The sequence below is a fragment of the Anthonomus grandis genome, chromosome 7 (assembly GCF_022605725.1).
Source record: "Anthonomus grandis grandis chromosome 7, icAntGran1.3, whole genome shotgun sequence".
Classification (NCBI taxonomy): Eukaryota; Metazoa; Arthropoda; class Insecta; order Coleoptera; family Curculionidae; genus Anthonomus; species Anthonomus grandis.
Genome location: NC_065552.1, coordinates 34,138,074 through 34,157,694, shown reverse-complemented (window position 1 = coordinate 34,157,694; position 19,621 = coordinate 34,138,074). Strand labels below are relative to the sequence as shown.

The following is a 19,621-nucleotide window of genomic DNA, read 5'->3' as shown; positions in this document are numbered from 1 at the left end:
ATGGTTTGTAAACTAAACCTAGGGTACCTAGTAACTAATAAATAAGCATCTGACCAAATACAAAAATTATTGAACGCCGGCTGTATTTACATAAATAAAAAATATCAAAATGATATTCTAAAGTCTATTACTAAACATTAACCTAACCTCAAAAATTCGCTTGAACTCCCTTTAAACGCTCAAAATTGGACGTTCAAGATGGACCGCAGATTATCGGTTGAACCAACACTGCACAACGGATTAATTTCGCTAAACTGAAGATTTTTATGAAATGTTGTTGAACGCTCATTGTACAACCGGGCCATAATCGGTACTGCAACTTTTCTTTTCGAATAGAGTGGGAATTTTACAACGCATAAGGGTGAAAATTATACATGTTCATAAAGCCATTCCTTTTAAATCTAGTCTCATCCGACCACAGTATATTATCTAAAAAATTCGGACGCACTTGATTTTTTTACAACAACAATTTTGATATTGAAATCGCCTAGTGATGTCGTTTACTCCCGATTTCGGTATCCCTGTTCTTCTTTCGATTGCTCGTGCCGAAATAGTCGGATCATTTTGAATTTCTTCTAAAACTTGGTCAGAATAATCAATACGAGGTATTTCCTCTCGAACAGGAGCATGAGCCTTCGGAATATAAGCGGAATAAATTACAAAAATGTTCGTTGTTTATTACTATAGTGATAAGAATTACCTTTGCTTGATTTCTTAATTTTTAACTTAAATAAAACCATTTTAAACATAATTTAAAAATTCGTTTATCTTTCACTCTTTCACAATGACAGTAAACCGTTTTTTAAAACATATTGGGTAATTTTAAAAGTACAATAAATGAGCCAACTTTATAAGTATATGGTGGTATAAGTTATAGTGAGCACCACCATCAGTGTGCAATTTTGGGCTGAAATCCTCAAGCCTCGTACAAATTTTTTCATAAACATAGAGGCTGTAAGTGTAAACAACAAAGCGCATAAAAAAAATAATGAGACTTGATCACCATAGTAGGCCCGCGACTGTTGATTCACCAGCCGGTTCAATTTTTTTTCCCATAAGATTTCGTAGATTGGATGTGACGCGGCGAGAATCATCTACTGCTGGTACGAAGTATAGTGAGGGAGTCGAGGGGGCGTATCTCGAAAACTTATACACTACATTATAGAACTAGGGAGTTTTTAAAAGGTGATCCCCGCGCGTCTTAAAAATATCTCGTTTCAAACAAAAAAAAAACTAATTTCGCACCCCTCTTCTCGAACAGGAAACGGAAACGCGTCCGTGAAACATTTTATTTTGTTTCGGACGCGGATATTAGATCGGCAGAGAGAACTGCTACTTTTTACTGATTTTTCGAGATTTGTGGGAAACGGCTCGTTATAATAATATTTATATGTTGAGGGTGGATTGAATTAGGCGAAGGTGCTTTAGATTTGGTTGCAAGGAAGTTGGAGGGTTGCGCGATTTAATTTAGTTTTAAATGGCTTTTAACGTATATAAAAGGTGTAATTTGATATATATATAATATGTATATTTGTAAATTTGCCAATACATACCTGCTTTTGGCCCAGCAAGAACAAAAAAGAAAACGTTTTGTAACAAAGAAAGAGTTCTTTCATGAATTCATATTTATTTTTATTAATACTAGTAAAATACAGCGCTACAAGGTTAAGGCTTAAGACACTTAATAAAATTACGCTTTATGTAAAAAAATTGCAGACGTTCAAAAAAAAACATTTTTTGCATATACACATAAAAAAGATATTATTCAAAAACAAGAATAACATCGTAGAAAACAAAACAAAGAACTGGCGCCTGATAGTTTTAACTTTAGCATCTTTTTACTCATGTATTTTATTGTTATGTCATATTTTATGTTAATACTTATACTAATCTAAGGAAACTTATGTTTTGAATATCCATCCTAAATAAATGCCACCTACAAAAAAATACACGTTTGAGGGGCATATATTTTGCGCCTATTTTAAACTTCACCACTCCCTAAGCGGGAGTGAGATTCACCCCCAAAATTTTAAATAGTATAGGGGTATAAACAAATACCTTATTTTAAAGGTCCTTTAACCTTGATTACAACTGCCAAACTTAAGGCCTATACTGTCATTCCTGTTGAAATGATAGCTTCTCAAATAGATTAGCTTTCGGAAACCGTCATTTTTTGACCTCGGTTTTGAGCCGAAAAATGGGCCCTGAAAATGCGATATCTCGTCTAATATGAGAGCTACGACCTTGCGGATGGGCTTGTTGGATTCGAAAAAAAGAAACTAAGTTAAAACCGTTGAATTTTTTCCTGTAGTGTCCATAGAAGCCGAGATATCGATTTTCAAAGTTTGAGATTTTTCATTTTTCGGGTACACCCCCTCCCGTATCGAGTTTTTTCACCAAAGATTTTTTTTTTCGAAATAAAACTAACTATACCAGCGGCTTGTTCTTATCACCTACATCACGAAAATACCGGGTTATAACGGGATTCGAGCAAAACTAAGGGAATGAGAGCACTTTGAAAATTGGGAAAAAGTCATTTTTTGACCTCGTTTTTGAGCCGAAAAATAGGCTCTAAAAATACGATATCTCAGCTAATATGAGAGGTACGACCTTGCGCATAGTCTCGTTTAATTCGAAATGATGAATCTAAGTCAAAACTGTTGGAATTTTTAGAATAGTGCCCATAGAAGCCGAGATATCGACTTCCAAAGTTTGAGAGTTTTCATTTTTCGGGTATACCCCCTATATCGATTTTTTTTAATTTGAAGAGGTGTAATTTTTTGATGAAGTATTACTCAGGTTGAGATAAGAACATAAAACTTTAATTAATACTAAATGCCGTTTATTTTCATGCAGTGATTCAATCGAGCTTCGAATTCCTCTCGAACCCTTTGAAATGAACCACCATTCGTTGTCTTAAATCCCCACGTGATTCTGACTGCGTGCTATAAACAAGTGAGTTTAGGTGTCCCTAAAGAAAGAAGTCCAATGGGGTTAAATCAGGTGATCGTGCCGGCCAGTCTATTGAAACTCTCGTTTTAATACATCGACCAGGAAAAGAAGTATCTAGAAAATCTATTACAGCAGGAGTGTAATGAGGAGTATGCTTTATCTTGTTTAATGACTAGCACTGGTCTTTGACTAAATCCGGGTCATATTCTAAACCCTCTATAGGCTGGGGATTGATGGAATTTTGAAGTAAATTTAAATAAAGTTCACCATTTAAATTGACCTGTATAAAAATATTGGTGATTGCCTAAAATTCCCGACAACACGTTTAGTTTTAAAGGATGCTGGGTACATGTTACTCGGAGTTATTGAGGCTTACTGTCGCTCCAGTACCTGCAACTGTGACAGTTTACTTCTCTATTTAAGAAAAAAATGCCTTCGTCAGAAAAGAAAATATTGGACAATGACAAGTCATAGTTGCTGAATTTTCTCGGGAATATTTTCACAAAATTTTGCTTTGCAATCAAAGTCATCTTGTTCCTGAACCAACTGCAGGGTCAATTTTCAAGTAATTTGTAGGGTCGAAGCTCATGTGATATTAAAATTGGGTGAACTTCGGGATACGCCTGAAGCTGTGGCTATTTCTCTGAGAGAGTTTATTGGGGTTATAGCAACATTGTCAAGGACTAAAACTTCAATATTTCCATTTCGTACAGGTCTTACTCTTTCACGTTTTTTGTTGCTAACTGATCCGGTTTCTGTAAATTTTCTTTTTACCATTCTGCCACACTTTTATAGATGAAATAATGTTCAGGATGAATTTAATTAAAACTTGCATAAAAAAATAAACATTTCATTTCTTTCTTGTAACAGGAACGTCATTTTGGAAATTGTTCAAAACTTCCTGTTCAAGACTTCAAAATATGAGAATGTACCAAATGCATGAATGATTGATAGGAGCTGAAAAACGGTATTTGAAATACTTTTTTGTTATGATTGTTATTGTTTGTAAAGTAAATACCCTCAATAAATTTTACCTAAACAATAAATTCTATTTTAGCAAATTTTTTTAATATTAAAAAAAGGTCATCAGTTAGCAGTATTGTAGGCTTCCGCTTCAACAGAAATTACAGTACAAACCTCAACAAACTAGGGAGTGGTACCATGCAATGAATGGAGGTTTTTAAATTAACGTGTTTTTTTTTTTTTTTTTTTTTTTTTTTTTTTTGAAGAAGTTATTGCGCTTTGGTTTTTGACATGAATGCACTATATAAACACCCAATACGCGAAACTTAGGTATTTTAAATTTTACAAAATTGCCAGTGTTAAATGATCAAACCTTGTAGTTATCTGGGTAAAAATGATAACTTTACAATTTTATATATTTACACAAAGTGTTTCAGAGTCTTTGATTAACCAATAATTAACTCTTGTGCTTTTTTGATTTGCTATTTCTTTAGCTATTTTATAATACTTTTTTGAAGTCAGTAAGCTGATTAATTATTTTCTAAAGCGTCCAAACACTAAAAAAATATACAAAAAAAACCCACACGTTGGGCGCCAATTTTTTGCTTATTTTGAAATTAAAAATCCAAAGCTAGAATTTTCAACTTTTTTCTGTTTGGAAACTCTACGGATTTCTACTATGGGTGATATGAACCCATAAATTTGACATGGTTCTTTTATAGACACTTGAGTGTTTAAGATAAATTCTTAATATATACCAGGCATTTGAGGAATTATTACTTTAAAGCCTGGACAATTTCAAATTTTATTCCAGAGTTCAAGTAATATTAAATTTCCTCTTAATCAAGATTTTGAAATCATTTAAGGCCATTTTATAATCCTTTCTGGCATAATATTGAAACGCACTAAAAGTTTCTTTTAGAGACTATAACTAAATTAATGATAATCTTCTTCTGCATATTTCGGTTTTATCAGTGTTATATAGTATAGTTTAATATTAGTTTCTTTACATTTGTTATATTAATACATATTTTTTACACGATATGTTTCCATTTAACTTTTTTCGATTTTTTGTATAAAAATTGCAAATAAATGTAACTAATTTTAAACCTAAATTGCCACAATATTTTATAGCTATTCATATGACAAATGCATAATTTAGATGAATTAACTAACCAATTTGCTAATAATAATAAAAATTATTTTATTAATGGAGGCATACATACATATTATAATAATAACGTACTTAAAACAGTTTATTTTTGAATATTTGAAGAAAGAAAGCAAAAATTATACTATAATGAATAAATCAGTGCTCGGAAAGATAACTGTAGTTTTAAAAAAATATTTTGAACAAATTCTAAAGCCTATCAAAAAATCAGGTTTAAAAAAAACACCTAAAATTATATTAATTTCTCAATTCTCTTCCAGTGACGTGGTTAATAATAGCTAAAAAAATATATTTAGAAGTAACAAATTAAAACGTCTGCTACTTTTTCAAATAGTCTTAATTGTCTTAAGCCCGATACCAAAACCGCAAGATATTTATTTCATAACAATTATCGACTTACCTGCGGGCACATTTTACACTGATACTTCCTAGGTTGCATCCCGCCATTCTGCATACCACCAATTTTAGTGGCGTTGATGGGCTGCGGTACTACGAGCAACGCTGGACTGGATCCGGGAATTCCGGGACTGGAACTACTCGATGTGGATCTGCCCGACGTGTACAAACCGGGTGTACCGGCCATATGATCTTCCATTCCAGCATAAACTAGAAATTAAGAATATTCGTTATATACTAGTGTAGTTGTTTTTTTATTTTAAAAGGAAAAAGGCAGATATGTAAAAAGTGAGGTGATTTTTAAAAATACTGATGAGCATTTTTTAACAGTTGTAATAATGCAGTCCGCTCTACTTATCTCTGGACTTACTCAAGTGTAGACGCTAAAACCAACCACGAAAATAGCCAACGTAAAAATGAGAGTAAGGAAGCAACAATGAGTAACAAAACCAAAAATAATAAACACGGAGAAGCGACCTAGTGGTGGAGGCTGACATGGCCTGGAATAAAATTGCTTTCACGATTTTGACTACTGCAGAACAAGTTATGGGTAGAAGGAAGTAAAAGGGACACAGGAAATTAAAAACCTTATAAAAGAAAAAGTGTAACAATAACAACATTAACTTGTAAAAATACAAACAACTGAAAAAGCAAGTAGAATACCACGTAAAAGAAGCTGAAGAAGGCTGGATGGAAGAAAACTGCCTCGAAATGGAAGAAATAAGCATGAAACATAATTATTTTAATCTACATAAAAAATTACCTAACTGGGAAAACAAGGAAAAAATACCAGTGGTCACAAGAAACACCCAGTTGACAAAGGATAACAAAAATCAGACTGGAGAAAATTATATCAAACGTCTGTTTGCAACAGAATGAGATGACGTAATAGAAGCAGAGTATGCCATAACAACTTCGAAAAACAGAAAAGCGGTTGGACCTTGACAACGTCCCAATATAGTTTTTAAAAAATCCTTGACGATCGAAATCTGACTAGTCTTAAGGTGGGAATAGACTAAACAAACATTGTTGAGCAACAGTTGACCAACTCCTGAGTTCGGTCAATTTAAACCCGTTGTGCGCAACTGTTGTCAAACTGTAGCATAATGTTCGCTCTAGAGGCGGTAAATCAAACGAAATGTTGATCAACAGTTTCGCCAGTGTATACGCGTGCAACTTGTCAATACACGTTTTGACGTTCAGTTTAGTTCAACTTAGGCATGTGTAATCAATAGGTCGGCAGAGTAACGTTCATTTTGTTTAAAAAATATCGTACGATCGGTCAGAAGATCAAGTTCTACATTCATTTGAACTTATAAGGCACATTCAAATATATGGAATCTCAAAATTTAAAATTATAATAACAGAAATATAGAAACTGGCGCATTTAACAAATTTTATAATAGCGACTGTTCTGGAAGTATTCCGAGAAGAAATCTAACGGAAATGGAAAGTTTTACAAACCCATTTTAGGCGGGAATGTCCACAAAGTGTCACAAAATCTTGCCAAGGAATAAATGAATTATACGTGTTGTATGTTGAGTTGGATGTCAACATTTAATGTTTTCAAAGGACAAGAATACACCAAAACAGACGTGAGAGGTAGTCAAGAACAACTAAGTAATATTTTTTGTTTATTGATAATAATGATTCCTATTATCTTACTCCATTTTGTCTTGGCAAGGTACTCTTCCATGGCCTGGAAAATATTGTGCAAATTTTTTTCCAACTTCCTCTGCTACCCAATTCCATTTAAATTAAAAAATGTAGTTTAATGTTTTGAATTGTTACGCCAATATCCATAAACCAAAATGCCCGTTGAAATTTCTTCATTGCTTCATCACTTCCAAAATATAAATTTGAATTCTGCATACTAGTATATAGGTATGTAGGTATGCTTTGTTTTAGACACAGGACTTGGAAAAGAGATTCATTGCAATCAAAAACCATAATAACAGTGAGAAATTTTGGCCAGAATCTCATGATGCTGAAATAGAACATTAACAAGGAGACACAGTAATGCAGTTAACTCCAATAGAAAAAAATTATCCGGAAAACGCCCAAATGTTTCTGATCCTCAGATAAATGAAGCTCTTAAGGCAATAAAAGCACTTACGAAAAATCGAAGACAAAGGAACAGCTTTGACGTATTTGGAGAACACGTAGCAAATAAATTAAAAACATATAGTGCCTTTGTTCAATTTTATTTAATTATGTTCTCTGAATGAACTTTTTAGCAACAAGGTTCGCTGATGTTTCCCAATAATCATCAACTTTTGTTTGCCAACAGCCTCAACTGTGGCTCAATAATGTTCGCTTAAACTATTTCCACCTTTGCAAAATTGTTCAACAAAATCTATGAAACAGGAGAAATCCGTAGGCATTGATTTGACTCATAGGGTCTTTATCCCTTACCAAAAAAGAACAACCCTAAGTCCTGTGATGAATATCGGATGATCAGTTTGATGAGTCACACATTAAAAGTACTTTCAAGAATAATCTAACAGAGAATACACCGGCAATGTCAAGAACAACTAGAGGAGGTTCAGTGTGGCTTTTAAGCAGGATTAGAGAATTGGAGAGGCATAATTTGCAAATTTTACAATTATGTATCTGAAAAAATAACCCCGACTGCCTGGAAGAATTTTCCCTTTTTTCCAGGCATTTGAAACATTTTCATCATATATAATGCATTCCATATTAAAGCAAAATGGATGCATAACTTAAATGAATACCATAACTTTTTTGTTAAAATATTTCAATTTTGAAATTGGCCTAGGGCTTAAATCTTTAATTACTGCCTAAATTTTTAAATTTTTAGTAATTTTGTCCTAAATACACCAAATTTGTTAGAAGTAGTTGTTGTTGCTTGTTTTTTCTAGGCATTTGAACACGTCAATCGTCTGATTTCCTTAACTTACAGAACAGTTTTCAATAGACCATTTTGCATAGATAAATAAACGATGATTTGAACATCAGTAACTTCCAAGCAAAATTTAAGGAATCATATACCGGTCTGGTCAACTCAGATCTTGAGTGCGACTTAATACATATTGTAGGTCTTGACTCCCACTGTAGTGGTGCATATTTGCAGCGTATAGATGTGCCCGGATACTTGATTTTTATTATCCTAGTTCTTATTCCCAACTAAATTGTATTTACACAATACGAAATACAATTAACACGAATTGCAATTAATCGACAGGGAAAAATAGATGTATGTTAATGCAAAAAAAGTGTATACGTGTGTTTTATTGACTTCCAAAAAGCCTTTAATAGAGACCGACACGATATACGCCTAGAAAACTTCTGGATCCAAGCGATATATGCTTAATAAAAAACATAATACTGCAACCAAACGATAGTAGTGAATTAAATCAATTGAATGGCCCGCAAAATCGCCGGACTTAACACCACTAGATTTTTCCCTTTAGGGGTATTTATTGAGCAAAGTTTATAAAACCTCACCGAAAAATATGAATGATTTAAAGAATCGAATTACTCGTGAATGTAGAGATATTTGCAGACAAATATTTGTTAATGTTCGTGAGGAATTTCGAAATAGGCTTTATGGTTGTCTCGCGAATAACGGAGTACATTTTGAGCACATCTGAATTTATATTAGATTTAATAGAAAAATAGCATTACATATTTTAGTCATTACTTTATTTTCTTTAGTTATTGTCCCATTTTCGTTTTATTTCTTTGGTGGCCTCGTTAATATTTCGCTATAGTTTTTTGAAGTTATTCTTATTAGGATCTATTTGTTTACTATAATTATCATAGTTTTATTAATCTATTTAAATAGTTACGATAGTTCTTATATGGTTCATAAAGTCTCTCCATGAAGTTTTGTAGAAATGTGACTTTTTATTGTTACTGTAATTAATTGAACACGCTTCTAATCATTATAAAATAAAATTTAGTTTTACAAATAAAAATGATTAAAAAAATTGATTTCTACTGATTTTGATTAAATGTCTACATAATTTGTTTTTTTTTTTTTAATTTTAATACAACCTAACTTATAAACAACACAAAGAAAAAATAACTTACAATTTGCCATAAATCTGTTTCTTACAGCATTTTTATCTCTCATTATTTCTTATATGTCTCACACCTTTTAAAAGAACTATTAATTATCCAACCTACAAAAAAAAATACAGTTTTGATTCTAATTTTCATAAAATTACCATAAAAGTGGACATTGAACGGTAGGCGACACTATTAAAATATAAATAAATGTAAATTTTTAAGGCCGTCAGCCAAAAGAGAAAAGATACCGGCCTCTCTTGTGGTTATTTATTTTGAAACTAACCTATGCTATGGCAATTATTGCTAATTTTTATGCATAACATTCACAAAAAAACCAGAAAAAACCGGTCTTTGATTATAAATTCTCGTTTTTTTTTTAAATACTCCAGTGAAAGACGTTATGAGCGTTTTTGGCAGATCTGTATAAATTATGTAATCTATACAGTCTAAAGAACTTAGGGTTGAATACCCGATAATAAGCATATACATCAAAAAAAACATCTATTACGAGTTAAGTATAACGTTTTCAAAAAGCCATTCTGCATATTTATATATAAATTTTAACTATAATTTCTAAGATAAAATTTTAGTCTGACACCTTGAGACCTTGCAAAATTTATTTATTTTTAAGTTGGATACCTAATGATAATTATTTTTTTATAATAACGAAAATTAATGAAGCTTAAACATGCAAGGACATAAAACTTCTAAAATTGTTTGTGTCTGGGTCGCTAATGATATTGTCCAATATTTTAATGCATATTTAATTTTTTTTTGTTATTACAATCCCATTTTTTACTATACTTACATGAAATAGTTTATACGGGATTTTCAATCACTGTTGTTAACTAGGTCGATTGATATTAAATAAGTTTATCAACTAAAAACCAACATTAAAGATAATGGATTTAAAATTATGTATCTAAGCACTTCTAAGAATTAAGAAGAATTTGTCCGTGTGCTAGAATAACTAGATTCTGATTTTGTCGATTTCGTTTTATCTGAAACCCATCAAGTATATAACGAACAGTACTATGTACTAAAAAAATATTGCGTCATCTATAATAGCAGTTGTTTCTCTAATAAATTTGATGGTCTAATTACCTATGTAAAAAATTTTTTACAATTATACTTATATCGGAGAGGTTAAACTAATAGAAAAAAAGGTTTTTGAACAAAAAAATTTTAGGTATTTACAAGTCACCAAGGATTAATAACCACGAATTTAACATAAATTTAATTTAATATTTGCAAAGTAATACGTTTATAAAAATCATGTTATTACAGGAGATATTAATGTAGAGTTCCTGGAATTAAGAAAAAAATTAAGATTATTTTATAAATTAATACAGATTTACGTCTAACACTAACGCGTGATCTAATTTAAATTCAGTATAGCTGCCTGGATCAAATTTGGGTAAAAATTCAACTTATCAATATCATTGATCATTTTTCCTAAGCTTTGTCAATACAAAAATTGATCTCAAAAAAATGTATTGATGCTATAGATAATAAAAAGAAACTTCATCTACACGAAAACCAGAAGCATATCAGAAATATAGTGAATAAATTAATCAAAAAAGAATATGAGCAAAAGGATATATCTAAAAATTAAAATAAATCCAAGATCCTCTGTTATTGTGTCAATAGTTTATGCAATATAGCCCAAAAAATAATTGATAAATAAAATCTTTATTGGAGTTAAATAACTCAAAAGAAATAGCTGAAAAATTCTTTAGCGACATTGGACAGATAACAGCTAATAGTAAAATTTGAATATTAACGTACAATGCTTTTACACCTCACAACAATAAAAAAGTTGAGAGCATTAAAAAAACGAGAAATAAAAAATCTACTGGGATTGACGATATCAACTCCAAAACGTTGCAAAATATAATTAAGGAAATTTCAGAGCCTTTAATTTGTTTACTTAATTTGTATCTTACTACCCAAAATTTCATTTTAAATTTGGGTATAGTGACTCCATATAGTCTATTTTATATATAGTTAGTGATAAATAACTAATTTATATTACTTAATATTCTTAAAGAATCAAAAAATCTTGGCCTAATTTTAGACTCATTTTTATCATTTGAGTCACATATTGCTGATAACTTCGTATTGCTTACATGCGGTTAAAGAGTTTAAATAAATTAAAAAACGTCTTATCATCTAAAGTAAAATATAGCTTATGCGAAAGTCTTGTGTTGTCATTGGTTGATTATGGAGATATCGTTTATAGTGAATCACTCAGAGGAATGTTGCATCGTAAAATCCAAAAATTACAAAACTCTGTTATGAGGTTTGCTTATAATATTTCATATAGATCCCACATTACTCCTTAATTAAATAATAATTTGATTTTAAACATGGAAAACAGGAGAAAGAGTCATGTGTTTAATTTTATTTATAGAATTCTTAAAACAGGTCAGCCAGTGTATTTAAAGGATTTATTTAATAGTTGTAATCATAATTATAATACACGACACATTGACAATTTAAGAGTACAACGGCATAGATCAGCTAATTATCAAAAATCATTTGAGTACATTGCAATCAGGTTTTGGAATAACTTGCCAAGAGAGGTCAAGACTTTTAAGGAGCAAAAGTTCTCGTTGTATATGACACCATGTTGCCTAATAAGCAATTAGTTAAGGGTATAAATGAAGCCTGTGAAATATGTCTAAGTATGTCTAAGTGTGCCTGCAAGTGGCTGCAAGTAATAATTTCATTAAATTTAAAACACTTAACTTTGAGTATCTGCACCTTCCTCTGAGCATTTTTTTCTCTTCGAATTTTTCTGGGCTTCGACACATGTGATACGCGAACACTCTTTTTTTAATTAAATATACTCGTTAAACACACAATAATATATATTAGGAATAAGAATAATAATAATATTAAAAATTAATTTTTTTTGTATGTTTCTATGACATACCCATCTGTGCAACATATGCATTAGGGCATTTATATTATTGGTTTTTTTTATAATCGCTGCGCAGGTCGTTTTCACCATATTGTTAATTTTTATTTTTTAATTTTTAATTGGTGCATAAAGTATTTTTGAATTTGAATTTAATTTCAAAAAAGGTAACAAGATAACTAGTTAAAACATACGACAAACTGATTTGGAGAAACAAAGATGGTACAGGTGCCTCTTATAATATTACTATAGGCGTTTACTTGTTATATGTATCTTAAAGGCTTTTAAAAATTTCCACTCTTGTAAAACTCGATAAATTTGTGTGTGAATTCTGAGTTTCATTTGCCCAATCTTTATCATTACAGGACGGTTTTACCATAAAAAATAGGTTTAGCTTTCAATACTATTTTATTATAATTCCTAGGCTAGGGATGAAGAAAATAGTTAAACCGAAGGTGGCAAGTAAACCATCAAGGCAATTTTTTAATTTATAGATCTTTAAGTCAATAAAATACTTTTCTGTTTTATCAGAGAACAGACGCTAGTTTTTTTGTTATATTTTAATTATTTAAGGGTTTGTACAGCGCGTTTTGACGTATAGAGTCTCTTTTTTTCTTCACTTGCTGCTTCTATTCTTCTGATAACTTGACAATACTCTGTCTCAGTTTTGGATACATTAATTTCAGATTGAATTTGTCCCTGTGGGTTCAAGAATAATTTATAGGCTCATTTAATTCAAAGCTTTAATATAGAGGCTTTGTCATTATCAGACGTTAGTTCATTAGACTGGGTAGGAGTAAGCTCAACTTGAAATTGATATGAAAAACTTTTGACAGTATTTCTTTGATAAACTACTGGTGTTTTGCTGGTGATAACAAGTTAGGAACTCACCGAATAGTCAGCTATATAAAGTTATTCCAGTGCAAGAGTTATTTATTGATGATTTCGATGGGTGAAATGAGTTTTACGAATGCTTGCAAAACATGTGCAATCTAAATAATAATTTAGTGACAAATATTTTTTTTTGATAAAGACACGTTCTATGTGAATGGCTGCATGAACAGACAAAATTGTTGATATTGGATAACAGAAAATGTGCATTGGATGATGGAAATAAACATGTGTGGTGTGAAATACTGTGCGGAAGAGTAATAGGTCCATTTTTCTTTGAACAGACTTTAACGAAACAAACGTTTTTCTCATTTTTCTACAATATGAAATAGTTTCAGCATTACTTGCTTTATTTCCAAATCCATTGGACCCAGACTATCCTGACGAAAAACTAATTTTCCAGCAAGATGGTGCTCTCAACCGCACTATTTTTGGATGAAACTTTTCCCAATCGGTGAATAGGAAAGAGAGGACTCATCGAATGGCCAGCTAGGTCGCCTGACCTAACACCAATAGACTTTCTTTTGTAGAGATATTTTAACTCAAAGGTATTTATTAATAAGCCAAATATTATAGACGACTTGAAAGAGAAAATTCAGGAAATAATTGAAAATGTTTAACGAGAGCTTATTGATCGCCTTGGATATTGTCAAGTCGTGAATGGCAGTCATTTTAAACACTTAATTTAATTTTTGTCCTATTTTATATTTATTTCACATGAATCGTATTAATCAGGTAAAGGCATGAAATACATCGCCTAATTTTAAATGAATTTAGACAAAACTTTTGGGATGCACTGTAAAATAACTAAAAATATTTGCATATCGTTTAAATGCTTAAATTATAAATTACTTGTAAAAACTTTAAAAAAATGACCCAGTGCATCTTGTTAATATCCTACCAACCTACGTGGAGAGCCTCATGTTTGTGTAATTGTACCTGCATGCTCGGCGGTCGTTTGCTGCACTAAGGACTATCGATGCGGCAGATATAAACAAATTGTATTCACATAAAGACATAAAATTAAAGATTTTAATTAAGACGAGACATTTAGTGTCCGGTATTGATGATTAGCGACCACCGTTACATACATATGTATGTTTAAAAGCGGAAAATTCATCGGGGCTCAACTGAATGACAATTTTTCTTAATAATTAATTAAAGTTTTTGCTAGCGATAAAATCCAAGACATTTTTGCATTTTGAGTTGTGACTGAAAAATAGTGTCCGGTTAATATGTTGTTAATTTAATATGAGAGTTGACATAACATCGAAAATATTTTGAAAGGAAAGTTGTTCACAAGAGAATAGCTTCTTTGGACGTTTTTCATTACTCTGTATAAAATATACTAGCGTATCATGTTTTCGTAATTCTTATACTAATTAATAAATTTACGGAAAGAACGAAAATAAAAAACTAATAAGATACACCAATATCTGACATTTATTTTTGTTGATCATAAGAAAAAAGCCATCGCATACTATCAAATTATGCATTTAATTTTAGAAAATTCTCTTTTATTTGCGTGTTTATGAAAAAAAGTGCATACGACTATAAATTTTTTAAATGTTAAAAAAAGACAGATTTTATAGGCTATAAATCTATACGGTGTTCCATGTAAAAAACCTAAGTATGGTTCATGAGGCAAAAATAGTAAATATTTAGCAAAATTTATCTATACCACTGTATTTTACCCAAAATTAGACGGCCTGTACTATAGCTGATGATACAAATTGGTTGTCTACTCCTCTTCGTGACCCCTTGTAAATGATTTTTTTATCCTAATCATTTATCCTTGAAAATATTCTGATCTGCAGCATCTTCTCATGTTTAAAAGAATCAAAAATTACATTAATTAATTATTTAAAAAAAAATTAAGCACATATCTTTTTTATTGAATTGTTATGTTTTGTATATATTTGTTATAACAGTGGCAACTTAAAGAATGATAATAGTGAATTTCTATTTATCTCTTAGATTTACCACGGTAGCATGAATGTAATTACCACTAGCAAAAATACTATCATTAGTATTCACAGGTGGTTTGTTCTGCAGTTTGTGCTCATTATCTGTGTTAAGAATGAACGTAGTTTTTTCCTTTTTTATTGAGTGTTTTTCTTTATATCATTCCTTGTTCTTTTAAGAAACTTTTTTTAACCAAACTCCTTTTTTTTATTTCCCTGCTGCATTTAATTTTTTGTGAAAGAAAGAGAAAAAAAGACTTTAATTTTATCATTTCTATTTTTACACTCTTAGTGTAATTTATATTCGTAATTTATATCGAAAATAGTTAGTTTCTTGTTTCGTTATTTACTGCAGCACGATTTATAATTTTATTTTTTTTGTACAGTTGAACCTCGCAGAAACAATTTCTTAATATAATAATTGTTTTATTTATAGCATTTAATTTAATGTTCACATAAATAATTGAACTACTACAGCTTAATAGAAAAACAAATTGGAAGCAAAAATTAAAGTTAAAATTTAAATTTAAGCATTTGTACTAATCTATATCTTGAAAATAGTTAATTGAAATGAGAAGCAGAGAATAACAATGAGGTGAAATGTCATTTCATGTCAATATTATGGTCATTTCATCCTGATTCATTTAAATTAAAAAAAAGATTCTGAAAGCGAATGAAAACAAAATTCATGGCCATTTAAAATATAATAATTACGATAATAGTAATTAGTAATACCACCAAAACTTATTTATTTATCAATTTACAAAGTTTTTAAGAAATATATACTTCTACGATAAAGTGACATGGGTTCCTATACTTAAAATACTTGCCTATAGCGTCCCTACCTACCCTACAATTTTTGCCAAGGTTACCGTGGTCACCCTGTATTAAACACCGGTAAATAAACTTAAATTAAATTCATTTAATTTGTGGTGTCATTATTATATAAATGTACCATATTGTCTTATTTCGTTAACTAACTCTTTGGTTGTCTGTAAAGTAGAGCATAATCCAAAAGGATAAATTACTCTCACACATAACGTCTCGTATAGTATACAGCTATATATCTTTTAATTAACTTTATAGTCGAAGTGAAAAATAAAAACTAGAAAAATATAATAATAAAACGCTAGACCGGGTGCCGTAAAATTCGGTTTGTTTTTATTTTTGCTGCAGGAGCCGTAAAAATATACTTTTATGTTTATGTCTATCCCATAAAAATTCTGCTTGCTAATCTTTTTTATTTTATCCTTTTATTTTTTTACGAGTTTTCAACGTAAACGGGGCTGCTCCACCGCGCCGCGGTCTCTCTTTTCGTCCAGTTTCGAATAAAAATTTTAAATAACGCCCAAGATGCAATATATAAGTCTCCCCCCGCTCTAATAAAATGCAAATTGATGATACCAGTCTTGTAATAACGTTTTATCTTTTTGACAGAATTGCAAGGTGCAGATTTCTTTTTCCTAACATCATAAATAGAGGCATAGATAATTCATCAGCCCATATTATTTCCTAGGTATAATTACAGAAGATTGACACGGTAAAGGCAAATGTTTTAAGGCGAATTAAATGTACATTACAATTCTAAATTGATATTTAATATAAGTGACATAATACCCAAAATAAGTGACTTGTTAATTTTATTGTCAAAAATTCAACTTAACCTTGAATTTTTGTACTGTATTTTTCTTTATTTTTTTTTCTTATTTATAATTCAGGTCAAAAATGACAGAAATTAATACTCTCCTAAAATTTTATCATATTATTTTTTTTTATAGTAAAACGATTTTATTTTTATAGTAAACGACGTACCTTAATCCCTAACTGAGATCCTATTAACCTGATTTGATACAGTTTACGTTGCTTTACTGACAAAACGTCCATAATATAGGGAATTATTGTAATCTAAGCTGGCATAAAACAAGATGTTTGAGTGAGATTTGTTCGCATTTTATCTCGATGCATTTATTTTTATAACTTCTTTAATTTAAGGTAACATAATATAAGGTGAAGGGGATATTGACAGTTTTGCAAAGCATTTACTTTTGTTGTCTTTTTAATATAATCTTTGATTCTGACTTACTTTAATTTTAAAAATATTTAATACCTATAATTTTCAAGTTTGATATACGCTTTGGCATAGAAAAATCCTTTTCTTAAATTTAAACCATTTACTCAGTTTAGGTCATGCAATAAGCATATGTCTCCAAAAAATGTAATGTAAAAATCATTTATAGAAAACCAATTTAAAAAATCACCTTAACTAGAATCATTAATGGCATTGTAATTGCCACCCGGGCTATTCTACTTTTTGTTAACTATAAAGTGGTCCCCACCGTTAAATATCAATTTCTAAGCTTCATTTTTAAATCATCCTATTAAAAACCGTTTAATTAAGTATTTGTTTTGTAATAAGTTCTATTTAAATTTCCGTATCACTTTAAAGTCTAAGTAGTGTTTTTGTATAGTCCAGCTATAGGTTCCCACTAACACGAACTTATTATGTATCTGGCAAAATCTAAGCAAAATATATATTAAGGTTATATTGATAAATAAGCAAGTCTGCAAAATTTCATATTATTTCTTTTTTTTTTAATTTTTGCTTTGTCCCTAATGATAAACCTCTCAAATTTTTTTTTTTTTTTGGGTCATGTGGCATTTACCCATGCAGTCAGTTACAATTTTTAGTTTTTAAGGCAAAAAATGGGCATCAAAAAAGCCATATCTCTGCTATCGTAAAAGCTACAACATTGCGGATGGTCTCGTTGGATTCAGAATGACGAAGCTAAGACAAAACCGTTGGAATTTTTCCGATAGCTCCCATAGAAGCCGAGATATCGACCTTCAAATTTTTGAATTTTCCATTTTTCGGGTATACCCCCCGTATCGAAATTTTTCACCAAAAATTGATTTTTTTCGAAATCAAACTAAGTATACCAGCGTCTTTTTCTAATCATCTAGATTACGAAAACACCGGGTTATGACAGGATCCGAGCAGAACTAAGGGAATGAGAGCACTTTGAAAATCCTGAAAAAGTCGTTTTCGACGTCCGTTTTTGAGGCCAAAAATGGGCATCAAAAATGCCATATCTCTGCTATCGTAAAAGCTACAACATTCCGGATGGTCTCGTTGGATTCAGAATGACGAAACTAAGACAAAACCGTTGAAATTTTCCCGATAGCTCCCATAGAAGCCGAGATATCGACCTTCAAAGTTTGGAATTTTTCATTCTTCGGGTATACCCCCCCGTATCGATTTTTTTCACCAAAAATTGATTTTTTTCGAAATGAAACTAAGTATACCAGCGTCTTATTCTGATCATCTAGATTACGAAAACACCGGGTTATGACAGGATCCGAGCAGAACTAAGGGAATGAGAGCACTTTGAAAATCCTGAAAAAGTCGTTTTCGACCTCCGTTTTTGAGGCCAAAAATGAGCATCAAAAATGCCATATCTCTGCTATCGTAAAAGCTACAACATTGCGGATGGTCTCGTTGGATTCAGAATGACGAAACTAAGACAAAACTGTTGGAATTTTCCCGATAGCTCCCATAGAAGCCGAGATATCGACCTTCAAAGTTTGGAATTTTTCATTTTTCGGGTATAACCCCCCGTATCGAATTTTTTCACCAAAAATTGATTTTTTTTGAAATCAAACTAAGTATACCAGCATCTTATTCTGATCATCTAGATTACGAAAACACCGAGTTATAACAGGATTCGAGTAGAACTAAGGGAATGAGAGCACTTTGAAAATCCTAAAAAAGTCGTTTTCGACGTCCGTTTTTGAGGCCAAAAATGGGCATCAAAAATGCCATATCTCTGCTATCGTAAAAGCTACAACATTGCAGATGGTCTCGTTGGATTCAGAATGACGAAACTAAGACAAAACTGTTGGAATTTTCCCGATAGCTCCCATAGAAGCCGAGATATCGACCTTCAAAGTTTGGAATTTTTCATTTTTCGGGTATACCCCCCCGTATCGAATTTTTTCACCAAAAATTGATTTTTTTTGAAATCAAACTAAGTATACCAGCGTCTTATTCTGATCATCTAGATTACGAAAACACCGGGTTATGACAGGATCCGAGCAGAACTAAGGGAATGAGAGCACTTTGAAAATCCTGAAAAAGTCGTTTTCGACGTCCGTTTTTGAGGCCAAAAATGGGCATCAAAAATGCCATATCTCTGCTATCGTAAAAGCTACAACATTGCGGATGGTCTCGTTGGATTCAGAATGACGAAACTAAGACAAAACCGTTGGAATTTTCCCGATAGCTCCCATAGAAGCCGAGATATCGACCTTCTAAGTTTGGAATTTTTC

General features: G+C 31.2%; 1 protein-coding gene across 3 annotated transcripts in view; it reads right to left on the bottom strand.

Annotated features, from left to right (window-relative positions):
* Positions 1–19,621, bottom strand: part of LOC126738967 (zinc finger protein rotund) — a 539,771-nt gene that overhangs the window by 183,476 nt on the left and 336,674 nt on the right. For all 3 annotated transcript variants that reach the window (XM_050444475.1, XM_050444477.1, XM_050444473.1), the window contains exon 5: positions 5,487–5,692. In XM_050444475.1, coding sequence (XP_050300432.1) covers positions 5,487–5,692 — 206 coding nt within the window. The remainder of the gene's footprint in view (positions 1–5,486; positions 5,693–19,621) is intronic.